Here is a 22,295-nt window from a genome sequence, read left to right as displayed (position 1 = left end):
TTTGGACTGTAAGCTTGGTGATTCAAGCTCACCAGCCGCTCCTTGGAAACCCTATAAAGAGTTATTGTGAGTCAGAATTGATTCTAAGGCACTTACCAACAACAGTATTGTAGTCTACATTTCACACGTTCACAGTTGAAGAGAAATTTTATCCCAGGATAAAATACGTCTAAAGACATGTTGTTGTTGTTGTTGTTAAGTGCCGCCGAGTCGATTCTGACCCATAGTGACCCTGAATAGGGAGCAGAAAGCCTCATCTTTCTGCCGCAGAACAGCTGGTAGTTTTGAACTGCTGACTGTGAGGTTCGCAGCCTGATTCATAATCAGTAGGCAATCAGCATTCTCTATATATACATATACAGAAAGAGAGAGAGGGAGAGAGAGTATGTAGTGACTCTGTTTGATAAACACTAGACTGTGAACCATAAGGTTAGCGGTTCAAGCTTACCAAGTGTTCCTTGGGAAAAAGATAAGGCTTTCTCTTCTTACAAACATTTATAACCTTGGAAATTCCATTCAGAGTCACTGTGAGTTGGACCCAACTCTATGGCACATGACAACAGTATACATATATATAAAGACAGAGAGAGAGTAGTGGCTCTGTACAATAAGCATTGGACAGGTAATCACAAGGCTGCCAGTTCAAAACCCTGTATATATATAAACAACAATTATGAGGATGGCCAAGACTACTGAGCTGTGTTTCATTCTGTCATGCATGGGGTCCTTATGAGTTGAAATTGACTCAATAATTGTTGGGAAACTATAAAGTCATGGCAAAATCTAGAGCAGACTCCTCATTTTTAGAAGAAAAAAGGCAAGAGAGAATAGAAACAAAATTTCCTTGTAAGTCCAAAGCTATCCTAGTTGTCTAGTGATACCATAACAGAGATAAACCGCAAGTGGGTAGCTTTAGCAAACAAATTTTCTCACAATTGTAGAGGTTATAAGTCCAAATTTAGGGTGCTGGCTCTGGGGCACAAGACACAGCCTAAGCTAATAATGCATCATTTCCATAACAAAGATATCATGGTCCCAAATGGGACTACAACCACAGACGGAAAACCCAAACCACATTGACTTCAAGTTGATTTCTGCTCATAACCAACAATAGGCATTGTTGTTTTGTTATGCACCACAGTGTTCAAACTGACCTTGTGATCCAGGGCATTAACCCACAGTGCCACACCAGGACTCCAATAATAGGCACCGGGGTTAGGAATTACAATACATAACTGTGGGAAAACACAATTTAATCAATAGCATCCCACTCTTTGGCCCACAAAATTCACGTCCTTTCCACATGCAAAGCATGTATGTACATCATCCCACAGATCTTCAATCAACTCCAAGCCCCAAATCACATTTTCTAAATTCCTGTACCAACCATGGGTGTGTCTTTAGACGTATTTTATCCTGGGACAAAATTTCTCTTCAACTGTGAACGTGTGAAATGTAGACTACAAGTTATCTATTTCCAAAATATGGTGAAAGAGGCACACATTAGACATTTCAATCACAAATGGAAGAAATTGGAGGAAATCAAGAGATAACAGGCAGCAAGTCCACAACCCAGCAAAACAAATTACATTAGATCTCTGTTGTTAAGTGCTATCAAGTCAATTCTGACCCATAGAGACCCTGTATAAAGACCCTGTATAGAGACCTTGTATAGAGTTTCTGAGGAGCAACTTCTGAGCTTGAACCACTGACCTTGTGGTTTCAAGGTAACTTTGCAGTCTAGTGCATTAACCCTCAGCGGCACCCCAGGATGCCACATAGCTTTATAGGTTTGAAAACAATCCTTTCTTCTTTGACACCATCTGGGCAATGGCCCCACCCTTTGGACTCTGTTGGCCCGGCCCTTAGATTCTGGGTGGAGGCCCCTTAGCCCTGGGCTTCTGCTCCATCTTCAAGGCCCACTGGGACAGAAACTCAGCCTCAGGTGGCCTCATTCTCCTAGTCCATCTGAGTAGCAACCACACTTCCTTGGCCCTGGCAGGCCCTGTTCCTCTACTGCTGGCAGCCCCATCGCCTCAGGTTTAGATGGTAACCCTGGTACACAGTGGTGGCAAGCCTACACTTCAGAGCCGAGTTTCAGAGATACAAGAGACTGTGGCCCCACCCTTTGAAATCAAGAAGACCCTACTTCCTTTGCTCTTTCCAATATGTCTGCTGATTTCTGAGTGTTTCCAGGGACGATTCTTTTATTTTCATGAAGGACAACAAATGTAGCCCCTTTGGCTTGCTTCCTGCCTATAGAATTCCAAGAGGCAGACAATGTTCTTCCATTTCATTCTTTCTGTATTACCTTCAGTCTAAGCTGATGGTTTTTCTGCTGTGGTTGTTGGTTAGATCCATGTTTAATCTTTTTTACAAAAGATTGTGTGGCCATGTCCTTGGTGAAAATTCTAGGACACAGGTCCTTAGTTTGTACAACATGGTTTGCCAAATATTTAAATTGTGTTTTCATTTTACACAGCTCATTTTTTTTTTTTCAAACCAAAGGTTTTCACATATTTATTAGCCAACAACCTCTTTAAATGCGCAAGCGTAAAAATTAAGGAAGAAACCAGAAGTTTTGCAAAACTAGTTCAACTGATCAAATCTTGTCAAAATTGAACTTGCTGTGGGAGAGTGCTACGACCTGGATATGTTATGTGCTGTGTTATCACATGTGCGACTCCTTAGAGACTCAGCTTGGTTTTTCTCCAGTGTCTTCTCTTGAAGTTGTATCTGATTTTATTACCAGTTTTCACTTGAATCCATTGGGGGAATGGGACAAATAATTGTTTCTTTTCTTTCTTGGCCAGTATTCTTTTAATCCTGAAAGTTTTATGAGAAGCCATAGTGAAGATGGAACATAGCAGCACTCACAGGATGGCGAAGAAAGGAAGAGTCACAGCTCATTTTTAAGTTCATCTCTTTCCTCTCAAATTTTACCCACAAGTGTTATGAATAATTACGTGGTCCCTTTAAGATCTTGCTTAGAAATCTCATCAGCAGATATCTAAATTCATAATTTACAAGTTCTGTCTTCCACCAAACTATTGAACGTCATTCAGACATGTTTTTTGTCACTGCACAAAAGGTATCACCTTTCCCCCATTGTCCAATCACATGACTATCATTTGGTTTTAAAGCCTCACTAGAGGCATGTTTAACATTCACATATTTAGCAACATTCTCTTGCCTGCGCCATATGTATTCTGTAAAATGGTAGAGACTTTATAGCCCCTTCTGAGTGCTCATCAGAACTGCCTTTGTCATCCCGAATTCCACCAGCAATCTCTTCAAGGCAATCTAGGTTTTCACCTTAAACTCTTCCAGCCTCCATCCACTACCCAGTTCAAAACCACTTCTACATTTTAGTATTTTTTAGAGCACACTGCCAACTCCTCTTCTTGGTACCAAATTCTCTCTTAGTTGTGTAGTGCTGTTATAAAAGAAATACCATAAGTAAGTGACTTAATAAACAGAACTTTATTTTTTTATAGTTCAGGAGACTGGAAGTCTCAATGCACAGTCTTACTCCCGGGGAAGGCTTGCTCTGTCAACTCTGCAGGACAGTCTTGTCTCTCTGCTCCCTGATGATCTTCATGTGGCTTTCTCTCTCTCTTCCCCCTTCTCTGCTTCCTAGCTGGTTTGTTTCATGACTTTTATATATGAAAAAACAAACTCGGGTAGCGCAGTGGGTTATGAGTTGGGCTGCTAACTGCAAGGTCAGCAGTTAGAATCTACCAACCGCTCTGCTGGAGAAAGATGATTTATAGCCCCAGAAATCTTATACAGGATTGCTATGAGTTGGAATCGACTTGATGGCACATGACCACCACCACTAAACCATGTATAAAAAGGTATTGACTCAAGATATATGCTACACTAATCCTGCCTCATTAATTTAACAAAGAGAATGCATTCCCAAATGGGATTATGACTCTAGGCATAGAAGTTAGAAATTACAGCACATATTTTGTGGGGTTATGATTCAATCCATAACAGAAGCTCTGTTCTTCTTTAAGATCTGAAGGAAATAATTCCTGCCACATCTATTAAACAGGAAAAAATCATTTGACTTGCATTTTGTGCTGTAAATTTCTACAAAACTAAGTATTGCAAATGCAGATCTATATTGCAAATGCACATCCTTGCATGGGCCAGGACACAGTCTAGCTGCATGAGAGTCGGGTGGTAAGGAGAACACAAGCCCTCCTGAGCTTCACAAACCATTTTCAAAATACTACATGTGGATCAAACAAAACATAGCTGTGTGTTTTAGCCAGCAGGAGAATGATAGAAGTTCCCTTCTGGCTTAAAGCATTTGAACTCCAGAATAAGAAACTAGAGAAGAAACCAGATATTGTTGTAGTCTAGAGAGGCTCACTTCCAGAAGAGAGTCTTGGTTGAGAATACCTGTAGGAAATAGCTACTTGGCAGTAGTTCTTAACAAGTGAGGTACGGAATCACCTGCTTGGCCCTTTAAAAATGGACTTGGGGAGACCTCCCTGCTGGAGAGTCTGATTCTACAGACCCGGGTGATTATGATGTAGCTTTAGTTGAGATTCACTATAGTTCAGTGAGGAAACAACGTCAGTTCAATCTGAGGTTTGGGGTCAGAAATATTCTGTTTTAAAGTTGGGTAGGATGTGTGGGAGCAGCTGTTCCTGGTGAGGAATTTAGATCTGATCTGTGAGAAAATAGTCATCGTAGGTTCTTGAGTAGGAGATTTAAATTATTTCCTTCTTTTCTTACTTCTGCCTTCTTTCCTCCTTTCTTCCCTAAACCTCATATTTATTCAAATACAAAGGGACTTCAAAGTGTTCCTGGAAAAATCCCATTACCTTTACATGTCATTGTCCCACAAACATTTCAAAGGCCTGCTTATTGATTTACCACAACCCTAAGAGGATGACAGAACTTTGACTATTTTCAGGATGGGTTATAAGAAAAACCTGAGAGAAGTTTATGTTGTTGTTGTCATTAAATGTCGTCAAGTCAGTACCAACTCATAGCAACCCTGTATACATAGAGTTTTCAAGGAGCAGCTGGTGGGTTTGAATGGCTGACCTTGTGGTTAGCAGACTGGTGCTTATCTTACAGTGTCACACCAGGACTCCAAGAGAAACTTATTGTGGTTATTAAGTGCTGTGGAGTCAGTTCTGACTCATAGTGACCCTGTATAGTGTTCCCAAGGAACAACTGGTGGTTTTGAATTGCCGACTTCGTGATGAGCAATCCAGTGCTTATCCTACAGTGCTACACCAAGACTCTTAGAGCAACTTAGAGTAGGGTGAATTGAAATGAATGGGAAAAGGAGTTGGTAGGCTTTCATAGTTCAATAGAAGGGAGACATAAAAGGTGACACCAGATCTTTTGTCAATTCATTTTCCTTACCCAGAGCTTCTATAGCTTGGAAGCAAGAGCAGAATCCAAGTCACAATGTGATTTCAGCTCTTCAGTTTAATATTGTATGAAGCTGGCAAGGACAAGGTAGCACGGCTCCATAAACCCTTGAGAAATAAATGCATTCAGAGGGACTGTGTTTTAAATCTATAAATGATGAGATTCCAGCCACGCTCCTTTCGACTTAAACAGAGCCGAGAGCATGGGACACAAGTTCCCATACTCAGAATGTTCATTAGTGTGGTCGGACAGCATTTCTAAGTGAGTGATACAAAATCAAATAGGGTTTTTGTTTTCATTCTTCTAGAGAATCATAGTCATAATCACTTTGTGACTTTGCACTTGTAACAATAGAGGACACCTTTTCATTATACTTTGCAAAATAAAAGGGCATATGGTTTCTCTCCACAGTGACAGGCATGTTTTCTTGAACAATACCGTGTAAAGGGCACATTGGAGATTTGAGTCACAGCCCTGTGATTTAAATTTGAGGCTAAGTTTAAGAAATGGTGTGTCTAAAGCTTGCTAAGTCCCATTAAAAGCCCTGGTGTCATTTTGGATTACAGTTGTATAGAGCAGGATTCAGTGGGATACTGTGCCTTCTCACTAGCAATACTCAGATTTTCTTCTTTGTATCATTTCCTGGGTGTGTTGTTATGGCAATTAGCAGCTTTCACTCCAATCCTGGAAAATAATGTCTCATTTCATGGGCTTACTTTGTTTTCCTAAAGTCCCTCACTTTCTAACCCCACAATGATCACCAGAGGATTTTGATTTCAAGTGGCGCTTCCTGTTTCAGTCATTTGTGTTTGATTAGTTAGGGCCGGTCTTCAGTGCTACCTTCTTCATTGAAACCCTCTTGATCCCTCTCATCCCCACAGATAGGACCTCCAGTTCCTCCCGAGCTTCAAAGCACTTAAAAAAAATAAAATTAAATTAACAATTTACTTATAAAACTCTTGCTATTATGCGGCGATATTACTACTACTTCCTAACACTCAAACAGTTCTGACCATGTGTTACGTACTTTATATCGATTCGATTATCAATTAGTAGGGAAATACCTATTTTCTGTGTTTTGCAGATGAGGAAGCCAGGGCCAGAGATGTTAAATACTTGCCTCAGAGATGTATAGCTAGAAACTGATGAAGAAGGAACTCCCTCAGGCAATCGGTTTCCAGGTCCCATTCTGTCAAACACTTATTAGTACCCTCTTTGTAAAATTCCTGGCAGTGACTTGTATCCCCCAACAGGCATAGGTGCCACAGTTAAAATGCTTGTCAGTGGTTTGAACCCACCAGCAACTCCATGGGAGAAAGATGTGGCAATCTGCTCCCATAGAGATTTACACCCTTGGACACCTTCTCCTCTGTCCACAGAGTCACCTTGAGTCTGAGTTGAGCTGACAGCCATGGGTTGTGGTTTGAAAGGAAAGTAAGATGCTTGAGAAAGAGACTATTGTGCTTATTCCCACATTCCTAGGGTTTCCGACTTACTGATTGACTCATGAGCATAAGTAATGGCTGAGAACATGCTTCAAAAAATGCCACTGGAAACTTACGGGAAATGAGGTCTGCTAGTTTAGGCACGTAATGTGGAACCTTCAGTGGTGTGGCATAAAGAAAATGCTAGTCTGTGAAGTTTTAAGAACGGTTTCTATTTATTTCATGTTTCTCTTCCTTAGTCCAGATACTCTTTTTTTCTTGTCCATTCTTTGTCAAGCTCTTCTTCCTTCTTTCCTGCAATAAAAAAGCAGCTCTGCTTGCTCTGTTCTTGAGGTCCCCCCATACAATAATCCCAGAATTCAGTGCTCCAGAACTTGGAAAATTCTATCAACCATTTCCCTATTTCTTTTTGCATGACTTCAATGCCTGCCATCAAAAACAAAACAAAGTTTCAACAAGTTGTGAGTGACTTTCCCAGCTCCACCATTGTCGCCCTTCTGAGTAGCTGATGAAGTACAAGATGGCTAGCAAAAATCTCCGAGATGAAGACTAAAATCTAAATCAGTAAAAACTGGGACATTCTAAAGTACTTACTTGGTGAGCAGTAACCCTGTGTAAGACTGAGTGTTGAAATGCCTGGGGGCTTAGCTGTGTGACTCTATGTGTTGACACTGACAACATCAGATATTAGACTAAAGGGGAGTGGACATCCAGTGGGGACTCTGCTGAGCATCTTAGTCACCTTCCGCAATTAAAATGGACATAGCCATGAGGACCGTCTGTCAGTTTGTCGTGCTCTGGTGGCTTGCATGTTGCTGTGATGCTGGTAGCTATATCATTGGTATTTCAAATGCCAGCAGCACCACCCATGGTAGAGAGGTTTCAGCGAAACTTCCAGACTGAGACCAACTAGAATGAAAGGCCTACCAGCCTACTTCTAAAAATCAGCCAATGAAAACGCTGTGGATGACAACAGAATCTGGTCTGCCTACGAGCAATCATGAAGATGATGCAGAGACAGTTTTGTTCTATCCCACTGGGTTTGTCATGTTAGACCCAACTCAACAGCAACAACAGTGAGGCCATGCCCAAGTGATAGCCTCAAAAGATTTGCATCGGGAAAGTGTAATGTTCACTTTCACCATGATGACAAAGACAAACATCATGGTGCCACAGGATGACAAAACATTTGCTTTGCCATCTTTGCTGTACCCAGCCCACACACCTTCTTCTTGGCTTTCAGTAAGCCCTCTGTGTGCATGAGGAAGAAAGACAAGAAGACAAGAGCTCTGCTGAAAACCTGTGTTCCCATGGCATTGTATTCGGTAAACAACGTATGATATGAAATTACAGCAGACTGTTGTTGTTCTTATTCATGCAGAGCAACTCCATATGACCAAATAGAACTGCCCCATAGGGGTACCTGGGCTGGGGTCTTCATGGGAGTACATCACCAGATGCTTTCTTCTGTGAATTAGCTGGGTGGATTCCCACTGCCAACCTTTTGTTACCAGGGCAAATAAGGAAAGGAAATGTCTTAATATAGAAATACTAAATATATTATCATTATAACATTTTCTGTCCTCTTATCTGATTACCTCAAGGCCAGCAGTTCAAACCCACCCACCGTTCTTAGGAAATCCTATACAGGGTTTCTGTAAGTTAGAATGGACTCTTCAGCACACAACAACAAAATCTGCTAATCAATATTGCTTTTGAAATCTTTTTTTTTTTTTTTTAAATCATGTAGCCAACTGAGCAAAATGAGGTCATTGGGCTTTAAATGACCCAAGTATCAACCCTGACCGCAGAAATATATGCATTCATTTTCTGATCCGTAAAATGAAGCCAGTGTTCCTCAACTGCAGGGTTGTTGTTAAGATTAAAGAGTCCATGTATGTAAAATCCCTGCCACAGTGTCTCACACCTGGTAAAAGCCAGAAAACAAAACAAAACAAAAACTCCAAAACCAAAACTCACTACCCTAGTCGCCACCTTGTAGGAGAGAGTAAAATTGTTCCTTTTGGTTTCTGAGATTAAATCTTTAAGGGAGCCATCTTCCTCATCTTTCTCCTTTGGAGTGGCTGGTGGGTTTGAACCAAAAGACTTGTGGTTAGCATCCCAATATTTAGCCCACTATGCCACCAGGGCTCCTTCACATCTGGCAGGTGCTCAGCAAATATACGATTGATTCCCTTTGTGCTCAGACTCTGTCAATAATTCTTCAGTTACCGCTTGGTTAGGTAAAGAGCACAGAACAAAGCACAAGTATGCTTAGTTATAAAATACTCCAGATCTTCAGAAATGCATACATACAGTGCCGAAAAGTGAAGTTCTACCTGACCCAAACCATGGTATTTTCAATAACCTCATATGGATGCGAAAGCTGGACAGTGAGTAAGGAAGATCATAGAAGAATTGATGCCTTGGAATTATGGTGTTGGAGGAGAATACTAAAAGTGTCATGGGCTGCCAAGAAAACCAATAGATCTGTTTTGGAAGAAGTGCAGCCAGAGCTCTCTTTAGAGGCCAAGATGGCCAAACTTTGTCTCTAATACTTTGGACATATTGTCAGGAGGGAGAAGTTTCTGGAGAAGTATATAATGCTTGGTAAGATGGAGGGTCAGAGAAAAAGAGGAAGACCCCCAATGAGATGGATTGGCCAGGTGGCAGCATTGATGGGCTCAAGTGTGGCAATAGTAGAGAAGTTGGCCCAGGATCAGATATTGTTTTGTTCTGATGTGCATGGGGTCATTATGAGTCGGTTCTGACTCGATGGCACCTAACAACAGCAACAACATTCCATTAATGGGTAAGCAGATAATCTGTACAAACTTAATAAAAAAAAAAATGGTATCATAATGCTAAGGTGTTGCAACAATTAAGTGATTAGTTGCTAACCCAAAAGTTGGCAATTCCAACCTACCTAGGAACTCCATAGGAGAGGCCTGCCAAATGGCTTCCACTAGGATTATAGCCAAGAAGACCCTATGGGGCCATTCTTCTTGTCAACCAGGGTTGCTATGAGTTGGAATCAACTCAACAGTGGGCATAACAACAACAATGATAACAGAAGTGCCCTCCAACCACAGTGGGCATGACTTACAGTAACGTTTCTTCAACCTTGACCTAACAGTGTACTTTTTCTTGCTTCCAGAAGCATCTAGCATGTCAGAGCCACGGTATTGTCCACGGGACTTCCTTGGTGAACCACTTCCATTGAAAAGATTTTAGTGAATGCCTTGTTTCAATCAAGTTCCCAAAGAGCTCATTTGTCTGCAGAACTGCTGTTGGTGGCTGTAAGGTTTGTGGTAATTTTTACATTTCTATTACTGCAGGTAATTAATTTTAGGAATGATTTCTGAATGGATAGTAGTCACACTCAATTGCAATAAGAACTCTAGAAGCAGGTTGTGCCCAGATTTAATCCGTTGAATTCATTGAGAGGTAGATTTAAATGAAAAGAAATTTGATATGTTACTTCTCTCACCTCTCATTGCATACATTGTGGATGCTTCAAAGATATTGGAAATACAATCTGCCCTGTGTTGTCTTAAAGCAAATTTTGTTCCTGTGTTTATAAATTCTAGCTCAACAGATTGAATCAGTTTATATTGCGTATTTACCTTTATTTTGTTAAGTGCATTCAATTAATTAAACCCATATGGATATATGATATTTTGAATGACTGAAAAATAAAAAATTGCACAGTTTTATCATTTTGACCTTTTTGAAATTAGAGTCTTGGTGGCCAGAATGTTTTCATTTAGTTCTACTGGGGGAAATGGGGACTCTTCCGATTATTTATAATGACAGAACTTTTTAATGTGTGGATATTAACAACTTGAACATGTATTTTAAATATAATTACTCAAGGAAAAAGATGGCTGGACAATGCAAGCACTTTATTTTGGAAGGACAGGTTTTACTGTTGAAATTGTTCCAAGTGAAACACTTTTACTCTGAAAGGACTTTTCTACAAAGACCTAACAGAAGGTTAACCCCAGTTCATGCATCTTTGATAAAAGGAGAAAGAGGCAGAGTATATAGGCTAAAGCTTGGTTCACTGAAAGAAAGAAAACTAAATGAAGAGCCAGGGAGAAGAAATGCAGTACTTTCCTCAGAATGGCATGTCTTTCTCCACAGCCATTTACTTCATTTGGTGAGACTTTTATACTGTCCACAGTGACAAATGTTTTCTCCCTTAATAGCCCTTTACTGCATTTTTTTCTCTCTCTCTCCTTTTTATTTCTACTGAGAAATCAAAGTAGATTTTACTGCAGTACTAGGCAAGAATGCAGTTTGGCCCAGCACCCTTCATTGCTGGGGCCTCGTGATTAACTCACTTTAAAGTGTGGGCACAGGGCATTTGCTGTGGGATGAGGTAGATGGGAAGTTGTGCTTTCATCCCCAACTCTGTCAATTTAGAAGGTAAGATTGAGTGTTGGAAATTAACAAGTGTATCCACAGAAACAGTATGGTTGCAAAGGATATGAGAAGTTACCTAAATGCTCAGTGAATTAAACTTGGGCTGCTAACCACAGAATCAGTGGGTTCAAACTTGGCAGCTGCTCCATGCGGAAGAATGATGAGGCTGTCTGCTCCAGTAAATCTTGACAGTCTCTGAGATAATACAGGGTCACTGTGAGCTGGAATGGACTCCACAGCAGAGGGTTAGTCTACTAGTGGGAGCACTTGGGTGGCACAGTTACTCATTTGACTACTAGCTTGAAAAGGTTGGAAGTTCAGTCCCACCCCCAGAGGTGCCTTGCGAGACAGGCTGGCAATATGCTTCTGAATGGTCACAGCTATGACAACCCTGTGGAGCACAGTTTCTCTGGACACATGTGGTTACCATGGGTCAGAATCAACTTACAACTAACAGCAACAAAGTATAAGCAGGAATCCCTATATCGTACGAATGGTTAATGCTCTTGGCTGTTAATTGAAAGACTGGTGGTTCAAGTGCATCTAGTGGTGCATCAGAAGAAAATCCTGGTGATCCAGTTTGAAAAATTAGCTGTAGAACTACACTGACACAAAAATTCACCATGAGTTGGAATCAACTTGATGGCAAAGCATACTCTTCACTTGGTCTATCTGAAACCAGTAAGATTAATTTCTTTTCAAATCTTCATACCCATGGATCCAGAGTTTTTGTTTGTTTTGTGTGTTGTTGTTTTTTTCTTAAACCTAATATAGATCCTCCTTTCTTAGAAGCTGTATTGTCAAGAAAAGCTACAGAACTCCTGATCTGGCAGTCCATATGATATTCAGTATTTTTTACCAACCCCATAATTCCAGATACATTGCTTCTTCTCTGGTCTTCCTTCTTTACTGTCCAGGTTTCACATGCATATGAGGTGATTGAAAAATTCCATGGTTTGGGTTAGGAGCACCTTAGTCCTCAAACTGATTTCTTTGCTCTTTAATGCTTTAAAGAGATCTTTTGCAGCGGATTTACCTAATGCTTTACTACTCTTTGGTTTCTTGACTGTTACTTCCTTGAGTGTGGACTGTGGATCCAAGCAAAATGAAATTCTTGACAACTTCAATATTTTCTCCACTAATCATGAAGTTTGTTATTAAATGGTCCAGTTTTGAAGATTTTTGTTTTCTGTACATTGAGGTATAATTCATAACAAGGCGATGGTCTTTGATCTTCATCAATAAGTACTTCAAATCCTTTTCACTCCCAGCATGCAAGGTTGTATCATATCTCAGATAGCTGATGAGTCTTTCTCCAATCCTGAGGTCATGTATTCTTCATATAATACAGCTTCTTGGATTATTTGTTCAGCATATCAATTGAATAAGAATGGTGAAAGGATACAACCCTGGCACACACCTTTTCTGATTTTAAACCATTCAGTATCCCCTTGTTCTGCTTGTCTCTTGGTCTATGTACAGATTCCTTATGAGCACAATTGTTCTGGAATACCCACTGTTCACAATGTTATTTAAAGTTTGTTATGATCCACACAGTTGAATGTTTTTGCATAGTCAATAAGCTCAAATAAGCATCTTTCTGGTAATCTCTACTTTCAGCCAAGACCCATCTAATGCCTTGGCTGAAAGTAAGATTGCCAGACTGTAACCTTGTCCATAACAGAATGAAATACTGCCCAATCCTGTGACATCCTCACAGTTACTTTACGTTTGAGCCCATTGCTCCTGCCACTGTGTCAATTCATCTTGTTGGAGGTCTTCCTCTTGTTCGCTGACACTCAACTTTCTGAACATGATGTTCTTCTCCCGGTACTGATCCCTCCTGATAAACATGTTTGACCTATGAGAGATGAATTCTTGCCATCCTGGCTTCTTAGGAACATTCTGGCTGTATTTCTTCCAACATAGACCTGTTTGTTTTTGTGGCAGTGCATGGTACTTTTAATATATTTTTTAACGCCATAATTCAAATGCATCAGTTATTCTATGATCTTCATGACCCAACTTTCACTTGCATATCAGGGGGTTGAAAATATTATGACGTGGGTGCTCAAACTGATATCTTTGCTTTTTAACACTTTAAGGAGGTCTTCTGCAACAGATTTGCTTAATGAGTCCTTCAATATTACAACTGAAGACTTGAATTTGTTCTTCTTTCAGCTTGACAAATGCTGAGCATTTTCTTCCCTTTTGGTTTTCTAACTCCAGTTATTTTCACTATTCATTATAATCCACTTTGTCTTCCCAGGTTTTCCTATTAAATTTTCTGTTCAGTTCTTTTTCTTCATCCTTTGTTCCATTCACTTGAGCTTCTCTGCATTCAAGAGTGAATTTCAGAGTCTCTTCTGATATCTGTTTTGACCTTTTCTTTCATTCCTGTGTTTTTAGTGACCTTTTGTTGTCTTCATATATGATGTCCTTGATGTCATCCCACAACTCCTCTGGTCTTCAGGCAATAGTATCTAACACATCAAATCTGTTCTTGAGATGGTCTCTAAATTCAGGTGGGATATAATCAAAGCCATATTTTGGCTTCCATGGACTTGTTTCAATTTTCTTCAGCTTCAACCTGAACTTGTGGAAGAGCAATTGATGGCCTGTTCTGCATTTGGACCTGGCATTGTTTGGGCTGATCATATTGAGTTTTTCTATCATCTGTCTCCACAGATGTAGTCAGTTTGATTCCTGTGAGTTGCATCTGGCAAGGTTGATGTGTATAGTCAACATTTAAGTTGTTGAAAATCGTATTTGTGATGAATAAATCATTGGTCTTGCAAAATTCTATCATGGTATCTCTAGCATTGTTTCTATCACCGAAGTCCTATTTTCCAACTACTAATTTCTCCTTTTGGTTTCCAATTTTTGCATTCCAGTCACCACTAATTACCAATGCATCTTGATTGCCTGTTTGATTATTTTCAGACCTAAGAAGTTGTTGTTGTTGTTGTTGTTAAGTGCTGTCAAGTCGGTTCCAACCCATAACGACCCTGTATAGGGTTTCCAAGGAGCAACTGGTGAACCTGAACCATCGGCCTTGTAGTTCAAATGGCTTTGCAGGCTGGCACATTAACTCACATCGCCACATCAGGACTCCAAGAAAAGTTGGCAGAATTCCTCAATTACACCTTCATTGGCTTTAATGTCATTCCTCTTTAATTTGTCATTCCCAGCGTAGTAAGCCACATGATTGTTGATCAGTACTAGTCCATTTCTTCTCACTATTGCCTAAGATATTGATCTTTATGCTTTCAATTTAATTTTTGATGAAAATTAAATTTCTCTAAATTATCATACTTCATACACTCCTCATTCCAAGGATGAATGGAGGTTTTCAGTTTTTTTCTTTCTTTTCAATTTGAGTTGTACCCCATCAGTAAATGAAGGTCCTGAAAGATATACATTATCTACATCACTAAGGTCAACTCTACTTTGAGGAGTTGTCTTTTGAGTGCTTGCCAACCTGAGCAGCTCATCTTCCAGCACTGATAAGACCATGTTTCCCTGATCTTCATAAGGTTTTCCATGTGTAGCCTCTCAGAATTAGACCACGTATTCCTTCTTCGTTGTCTGCCTTAATCACTAAGCATCACTGAAACCTATCCACCATGAATGACCTTGCTAGTATTTAAAATAACAGTAGCATAGCGTCCAGCATCACGGCAACAGGCAGCCATAATAGAGCAACAAACTAACAGACAAGTGGTAGAAATATCTACCTTAGCATCTGCCAAATACAATAACTTAATGACTAAAACAAAACCAGTTAGCAATTCTTAATCATGGTGACCCAGGTGGGTCTGGTAAATGTGTTATTGTTTTGTGTATCTTTGAGTTGACTCTGACTTAGAGCCACCTTGTAAAGGTTCTTCAAGAGGGATGGCGAGTTTAACTACTGACCTGCGGTTATCAGTCCAGTGCTTATCCTTCAGCACCACACCAGAGTTCAGTAAATTGTTGTCGTTGTTATGTGCCGTGGAGTCGGTTCCAAATCATAGTGACCCTGTACAGGGTTTTTGAGGCTGTAAATCTATATGAGAGCAGAAAGCCTCATCTTTCTCCCGCGGAACAGCTGGTAGTTTCCAACTGCTGACCCTGAGGTTAGCAGCCTGATTCATAACCACTACGCTACCAGAGCTCCTTGAGTTCAGTAAATAGGGAACTGAAAGTGAGAACTGGACTCAAGAATCCTTTTCTTCCTTTCTTTACTTTCTAGTAAGATGAGGAATCCTAAGTGATAAGGTTTTTCATCTATAAAAAGACTACCATTATGGAGAAAGTATCATCCAAGGGATTTCATTATCTAGTGCTTTTAATTATTTAAAGCTTTTGACTGAATTTCTGGGCCAGGTTTCAAAACCATGGTGATTTTTCTGTCCTGTCTTCTTTTGTGCACAAGACACAAAGTTATATTTGAGTTCTCAGAGTTTCTCATTTCCTGAAATGCACTGCTAACTCTATAAACATGGAAGAATAAATATTAGCTTTATGAGACCCTGTTCTTATACTAGCTAAAAAATAGCATATAATAAAAATACAAGAAAGTAATATTGAAAATTATAGACCAATACACCCTCTTATTGTGGGTATATATCTAATCCTCATGCATGGAGGCTGCATTTTTAGGGGGGGAAATGGGTGCTATGTAGTTCCACTTGTGTCTTGTGATATATTCCCTCCTCTCAGATTTAACAATATATCTCAAGTGACTCTTGCCTCACCAGAAAAATGCTTCTGGCTTGTTTTCTACTGTGCTTTGTTGGAAAACTCTCTAGCTCCTTACTATTAACTTCAGGAAGCATGTGAAAGGGCTTCAGAAATCTTATTGTAAAAAGTGGAATTAAATGATAATGGAGTTTCTCCCTGAACTTTAAAAAAACTCCTCACGTATAAGCCAAAATTATATAGAATGTCTGTGGGTTCCCTTCCTTCTTGATTCCTCCTGTCCCCAATGAATAAGATTCTTGAGGATTACATAGAAAATGTTGAATGGTCGTTTTGAAAGAAAAATAAGTCTTGTGAGGGATTTAAAAACAAACAAACAAACAAAAAAGCTCAGTCATGGTCTTGCACTGCTAATCAGTACTTTTAAGTGTGCAAACTGCAGACTGTAATCATACATTTTTTAGAAGCAATGAAAATGTGGCACCCATTAACCTTGTCTCTGAAGCCTCACTTCACACTCTATAAAGAAGGGTAAGAGTAACCCACATGAATAGTGTATGCATTGAATCACTCTTTTTAAAGCTAGGGGTTCAATATAATTATGTTCAGATAATTCACTTCCATCTGGAAATGACCATCCCATTTTCCAGAAAAGGCCACTGACGTATCATATTGAGGGCAGTCTTTTCTCTTATATTCCCCGTCCATTGTTCCTCTTCTTGAAGATGGAAAATAATCAGGCAGCTCAGTAGTGAGAAAACTAGACATACTAGAATGGATCCTCCTAACTGCCTACATTTACAATAGCTTTCTTCCTTAAATAAAAATTTTGTTAAAGTGTTATTTTTATTATTCAATAGCTTATAAATACAGAAAATAATAAATCTTATGTAGCTATCCTCGGATTGTAAAATTGGACACTGCAGCATATTCATTTCAGATCACTATTATTGGAAGTTCAAAAAAGATACCTGCCCAAATCATTCATGTTAGTTCATCTGCCATAGCAAATCTGCCCACTTTTCATAACAGAACATTTAACAGTCTTCTGATTTTGTGGACGACCACTGATCTCTTTCACTTCATCGTTCTCAGGTTCCCTATGTGCTGCCCTTAGGTTCTGCCCACCATAGAATAGACACTTAGAAGTATTCTTTAAATGATGCTGTAAATGTTTTATTTCCTTCTTGTCATGACGCAAGTTTTCTGTCTTGTTTTGTTTTTACTGCTGCTTCTACCTTAATCCTTCTTTTCTTATTTTCTCTACATGCAGTTCCTAGTGTGACTTTTCTGGTCTCATCACTGTTAAGTATGATTGTATTTAAAAATGAAATACAAAAGTAAAGGGTCTAGAACAGAAATGGACAAGAGAGGAGCAAAGAAGGAAGAAGGGTTGCTTTTAACTCTTGGCTCCCGAGGCTCACTTGGTGTCCATGAGCGAAGCCTTCTGAATTTCATTCGCCTCATCATTTCACAGTCCATTATCTCAGAGGTCGCCTACATCTAAGGCCTTTCTCTCTTCCATTAGAGCAAGCAGAAATGGGTTTTGTCTCTCAGTTTCATATGGCATTAGATAAAGGTGCCTGGTTCTTTTCAAAGATGGTCACAATCCTAAAACTTTCAAGCTGTTTCTTATGTGAAATGTTACTGTACTGTAGATACCATGATAAAAATGGGAGATATAAAACATTCTCAAATTAATGTGTATTTATCTTTTGGGTAGATTTTTTTTTTTTTTAAGTCCTTTTATTCTGAATTGAGTGAAAGTTTACAGAGAAGACCATCAGTTTTATATTCAACAAATCATATCCTCTGTTTCATCTCAGTGATTCCAGTGTCCTCTCCATGTAACAACAGTTACTCCACTTCCTCCCCAGGGTCATTTCCATTCCACCCTCCTTCCCAATCCTGCTCAACTTTGGCCTCAGGTAGATGTTGCCCTTTTGACCTTGAATGTTTGACCATTCCATGCTGAGCATGTATTATTAGTGTTGTTATTCCCCTATATGCCTATCTACTGCTTGGCTGGAATTTGGGCCACGAGGGTGAGTTCCATTCCAGACCATAGTCTCAGCTTCCTCCAGTCTCTTTCTAACAAGTCTTTTTTTTTTTAAATCATTTTTACTTTTGTTCCACATTTTCTCCCACTCTATCTGGGACCTTCTAATGTGATCCTTTCAGAGAAGTTAGTAGTGGTAGCTGGGTGCAATCTTCTGGTCTTAGAGTTTTGGTGACTGATGATCACCTGTTCCATTAGTCCATTGGACTAGTTAATTCCAAGCATCTTCAAATTTTTAGCACTCTACTTTCTTCCACACTTTGCGAGACTAATAGTTACACCTTAGATGACCACTCATGAGCTTTTTTAAAAAACACATCTACTTTCCCAAACTTTATTCAAGAAAAAAAAAGCAATGATGGTAAATCTCTCAAACAGTCAATTTTCTGGGATTCCTCCCTTGAACATATGACATTAGATTACCAAACACATGCCAGAAATGTGCATAGTCCTCAACTTTACTGTGAGACACTGAAATCTTTAAATGTTCATCTTCCAATTTTCCCCAGTCTGTGGTCTGTTTTTGGATCCACAATAATGGACTGAACAGCTCATTTATTTTTGTCTGTTGCTCCCTGCATGCAGCAATCACAGGATTAGAGCAGTTTCATTAAGAACTGCATCTCCTGAGTCCAAACCAAGACTATGCTTATCTAAAGCAACAGGTAAGCCCTCTTTTGTTTGATGTGCTTTGCAACTGCATCCTGTGTCAGGCACTCCTGAACCATAATGCAAATTGCCTTTAATGTTACCAGATAATCATTATGACGCTGAATCTGAAGAAGGTTTGCCAAAGCCATTACACTGCCTTAAAACCAGGATTATTTACATCCAAATTGACTAATGGCACTGCATTTTTAGTTGCATTATCAGCATTTTTTGTATTATCAGGTACAGAGTTCTTTTATTTTTCAGCATTATCTCCATATTCAAGTCTAACAGATAAGCCAAGAAACCAGTCAATTGCCTCTTGTCGATCTTGAATCTTGAAAGGGCAGTTGACATCTCTGAGATACTTTTCAAAGAACTTGGGCCAGTCACTGCTTCTTAAATTCCCTCTGTCTTCAATCTTATAGTGTCTGATTTTCTGGTCTTCAAGCCAAATAATAAAATTCCTAAACTCTGTTTCATCTTTACAGTTGAAGCCAGTAGGGTTGTGGTTGTCTAGGGCCATCAGCTTGCATTGGAACATGGTCCTGGCTTCTTACTGGGGTCCCTCAGACAGCTACTGGGAGAGGAGAGATGAGGAGCTCATGAGCTTTTCAGATCCCAGACACTACTCACTAAATTAGGACATAAAACTTTGTCTTTGTGGACCATGGTATTCCCTGATACTATGGTCCTGAGCCCCCAGGCCCAGAAACTCATTGCCCAAAGATGTTTGATAATATTTAAGAAGTTACATCATTTTGTCACCCATATGCTGCAAACACACATTCATAGATGTGTTTGCAGCAAAGAGAATACTGCAGTGTGCTTACCTTGTTTCAAATGTTTATATATTTGTGGGAATATTCCCACTCTCCCTCATATACCCATTCAGCCTATGTATCTGTCCACGTATCTGCCTGAAGAACACTGTTATTTCAGTGTTCCTAAAGGAGCTCTGGTAGTGTAGTGGTTACGAATCGGGCTGCGAACCGCAAGGTCAGCAGTTTGAAACTACCAGCTGCTCCGTGGGAGAAAGATGAGGCTCTCTGCTCCCGTAAAGATTTACAGCCTCGGAAACCCTGTACAGGGTCGCTATGGGTCGGAGCTAACTCGACGGCACATAACAACAACAAATATAACTCTGGTAGCATAGTGGTTATGAATCGGGCTGTGACCCTCAGGGTCAGCAGTTCGAAACTACCAGCTGTTCCGCGGGAAGAAGATGAGATGTTCTGCTCCCGTAGAGATTTACAGCCTTGGAAACCCTGTACAGAGTCCCTATGAGTTGGAACTGACTCCATAGCACATAGCAACAACAACAACAATATAACAGTAGTTATCTCTGTCCCCTTTTACCCTTGCACGCTTCCCTGTGTCTTGACCTGTCTTCATCATTCTTCTTCCAATCTCCCTCTTCTTATATATTGCCATTCTTGCCACCCTGTTTAACATGTGTGTTCTCTCTAACCGGTGAATTATTCTCCCTTCCTTCCACTCCTGGTAGCCATCAAGGAATATTTGTTTTAGCATGAAAACCTTTTCTTGAGTGTTTACAATATGGTCTCATTATGGTATTTGTCCATTTGTGATTGACTAATTTCACTCAGCGTACAGGTTCACCCATCTTGTGATATGTTTCACAAATTCATCATTATTCTTCAATGTTGTATAGTATTCCATTGTGTAGATGTGGCAAAGTTTATCTATTGATGGGCTGTCTCCAACTTTTTGCTAGTGTGACTAGTGCTGTGATGAACATGGGTATGCATATACTACTGGTGTCCTGGCTCATATTTTTTGTGCATATGCACCAAGTAGAGGGGTTGCTGGGCATATGGTATTTCTATTTCCAACTTTCTGAGGAAATGCCATACTGTTTTCCACAGTGATTGCACCATTTTACAGTCCCACCAGCAACGTAGTAGGATCCTAGTCTCTCCATCCCCTTACCATCATTACTTTGTTTCCTGTTTTTGTTTGTAAGTTTTCTATTAATGCTGGGGTGAGATGATGTCTCATTGTTGTTTTGATTTGCATCTCTCTAGTGGAGTTCTGGTGTGGTGCTGTGGGTTAATGCACCAGACTGCAAAGCCATTTGGACTGCAGGGTCGGCGGTTCAAGCTCACCAGCTGCTCCTCAGAAATCCTATACAGGGTTGCTGTGGGTCGGAATCTACTCTACGGCATTTAACAACAACAACAATGGCTTATGATCATAAAAATTTCTTCACATGTTGTTGTCTACCTGAATGTCTTCTTTGGTGAAGTATCTGTTCATGTCCTCTGCCCATATTTTAATTGTGTTGTTTGTCTTTTTCTTGTAGAGATAACATAGTTTTCCACAAATTTTAGAGATTAGTAACTCGTCTGCTATGTCAGTGCAAAAAAATTTTTCCCAGGCTGTGGGCTCTTTTTTTTTTGCACATCTTTTGATGCACATAAGGGTCAAATTTTTTGAGGTCCCAATCATCTATTTTGTTTTCTATTGCTTGTGTGTTGTTAGTTATATTTGACAGTGTATTTATGTCATGTATCAGAACCCCTCGAGTCCTGGTGTGTTGCTATAGGATGAGCATTGAACTGCTAACCACAGGTGATAGTTAATTCAAACATGCCAGTCACTCCTCAGAAACCCTGTGCTATGAGTCAAGAACCAACTCGACAGCACTTAACAACAGTGACAAAAAATGAGAGCCCCTAAGTTTGTTCCTATTTTTTTCATTGATGCTACTTATACTTCTTGGTTTTACATTTAGGTCTTTAATCCATATTGAGCTTGTTTTTGTATATGGTGTGAGATATGGGTCTTGCTTCATTTTGTTGCATATGGATTTCTAGTTATGCCAGCATTATTGTTGAAGAGACTGTTTCTTCCTTTTAATGTGTTTTACCCCTTGTATGTGGATGGATTTACTCCTAGGTTCTCAGTTCTGTTCCAGTGACCTTCCTGCCTTTCATTGTATTAGTACCAGGCTATTTTGATTACTGAGGCTCTGTAGCAGTTTTGGAGCTCAGGAAGTCAGAAGCCTCCAACTTTGTTCTTCTTAAGTACTGCTTCACTTATCTGAGGTCTGTTTGCTTTTCATATAAAGTTAGTGATCTGCTTTACCATCTCTTTAAAGAATGACTTTGGAATCTGGATTGGGATAACATTTTATCTATAGATTTCTTTGAGTAGTGTTGATATTTTCACAATGTTAAATCCTCCTATCCATGAACATGGTATATCCTTCCATTTTTGTAAGTCTCATGGTTTCTTGTAGTAGTATTTAGGCATTTTGTTTGTATAGGTCTTTTATTTCTCTGGTTAGACTTATTCGTAAGTATTTTATCTTTGGAATGGCTTTTTTTTTTTTTTTTTTTTTGATAGATTTCAGGGTGGTGGTATCAAGTGCTGGTTTTTGTTCCATCAAGTCAGTTCCAGCTCACAGAACTAACTGTTCCCTAAGATATCCAAGTCTATCATCTTGATAGGAACCAATTGCCAGGTCTTCTCTTCCACAGTGCTGCTGGAAGGTTCGGAGCACTGACCTTTCAGTGGGCAGTCAAACACTTAGCCATAGTGCAAGCAGGACCCTTTGTGTTTTGCCTAGTACATACTGAACACATGTTTGTTAAATAATGGTA

At 39.7% G+C, this 22,295-nt stretch overlaps 1 protein-coding gene and 1 pseudogene across 1 annotated transcript in view; both read right to left on the bottom strand.

The window, feature by feature from the left end:
* LOC102841669 (60S ribosomal protein L39-like) overlaps positions 1-2,849 on the bottom strand; it is a 42,087-nt gene extending 39,238 nt beyond the window's left edge. Inside the window, exon 1 of the mRNA XM_006837682.1 lies at positions 2,696-2,849. Coding sequence (XP_006837745.1) covers positions 2,696-2,849 — 154 coding nt within the window. The remainder of the gene's footprint in view (positions 1-2,695) is intronic.
* Positions 2,850-18,506: 15,657 nt separating this feature from the next.
* Positions 18,507-19,210, bottom strand: LOC102831174 (annotated as a pseudogene).
* Positions 19,211-22,295: the final 3,085 nt, after the last annotated feature.

The sequence above is a fragment of the Chrysochloris asiatica genome, unplaced genomic scaffold (genome assembly GCF_000296735.1).
Source record: "Chrysochloris asiatica unplaced genomic scaffold, ChrAsi1.0 scaffold00022, whole genome shotgun sequence".
Lineage (NCBI taxonomy): Eukaryota > Metazoa > Chordata > Mammalia > Afrosoricida > Chrysochloridae > Chrysochloris > Chrysochloris asiatica.
This window is presented reverse-complemented; position numbering and strand designations above follow the sequence as displayed.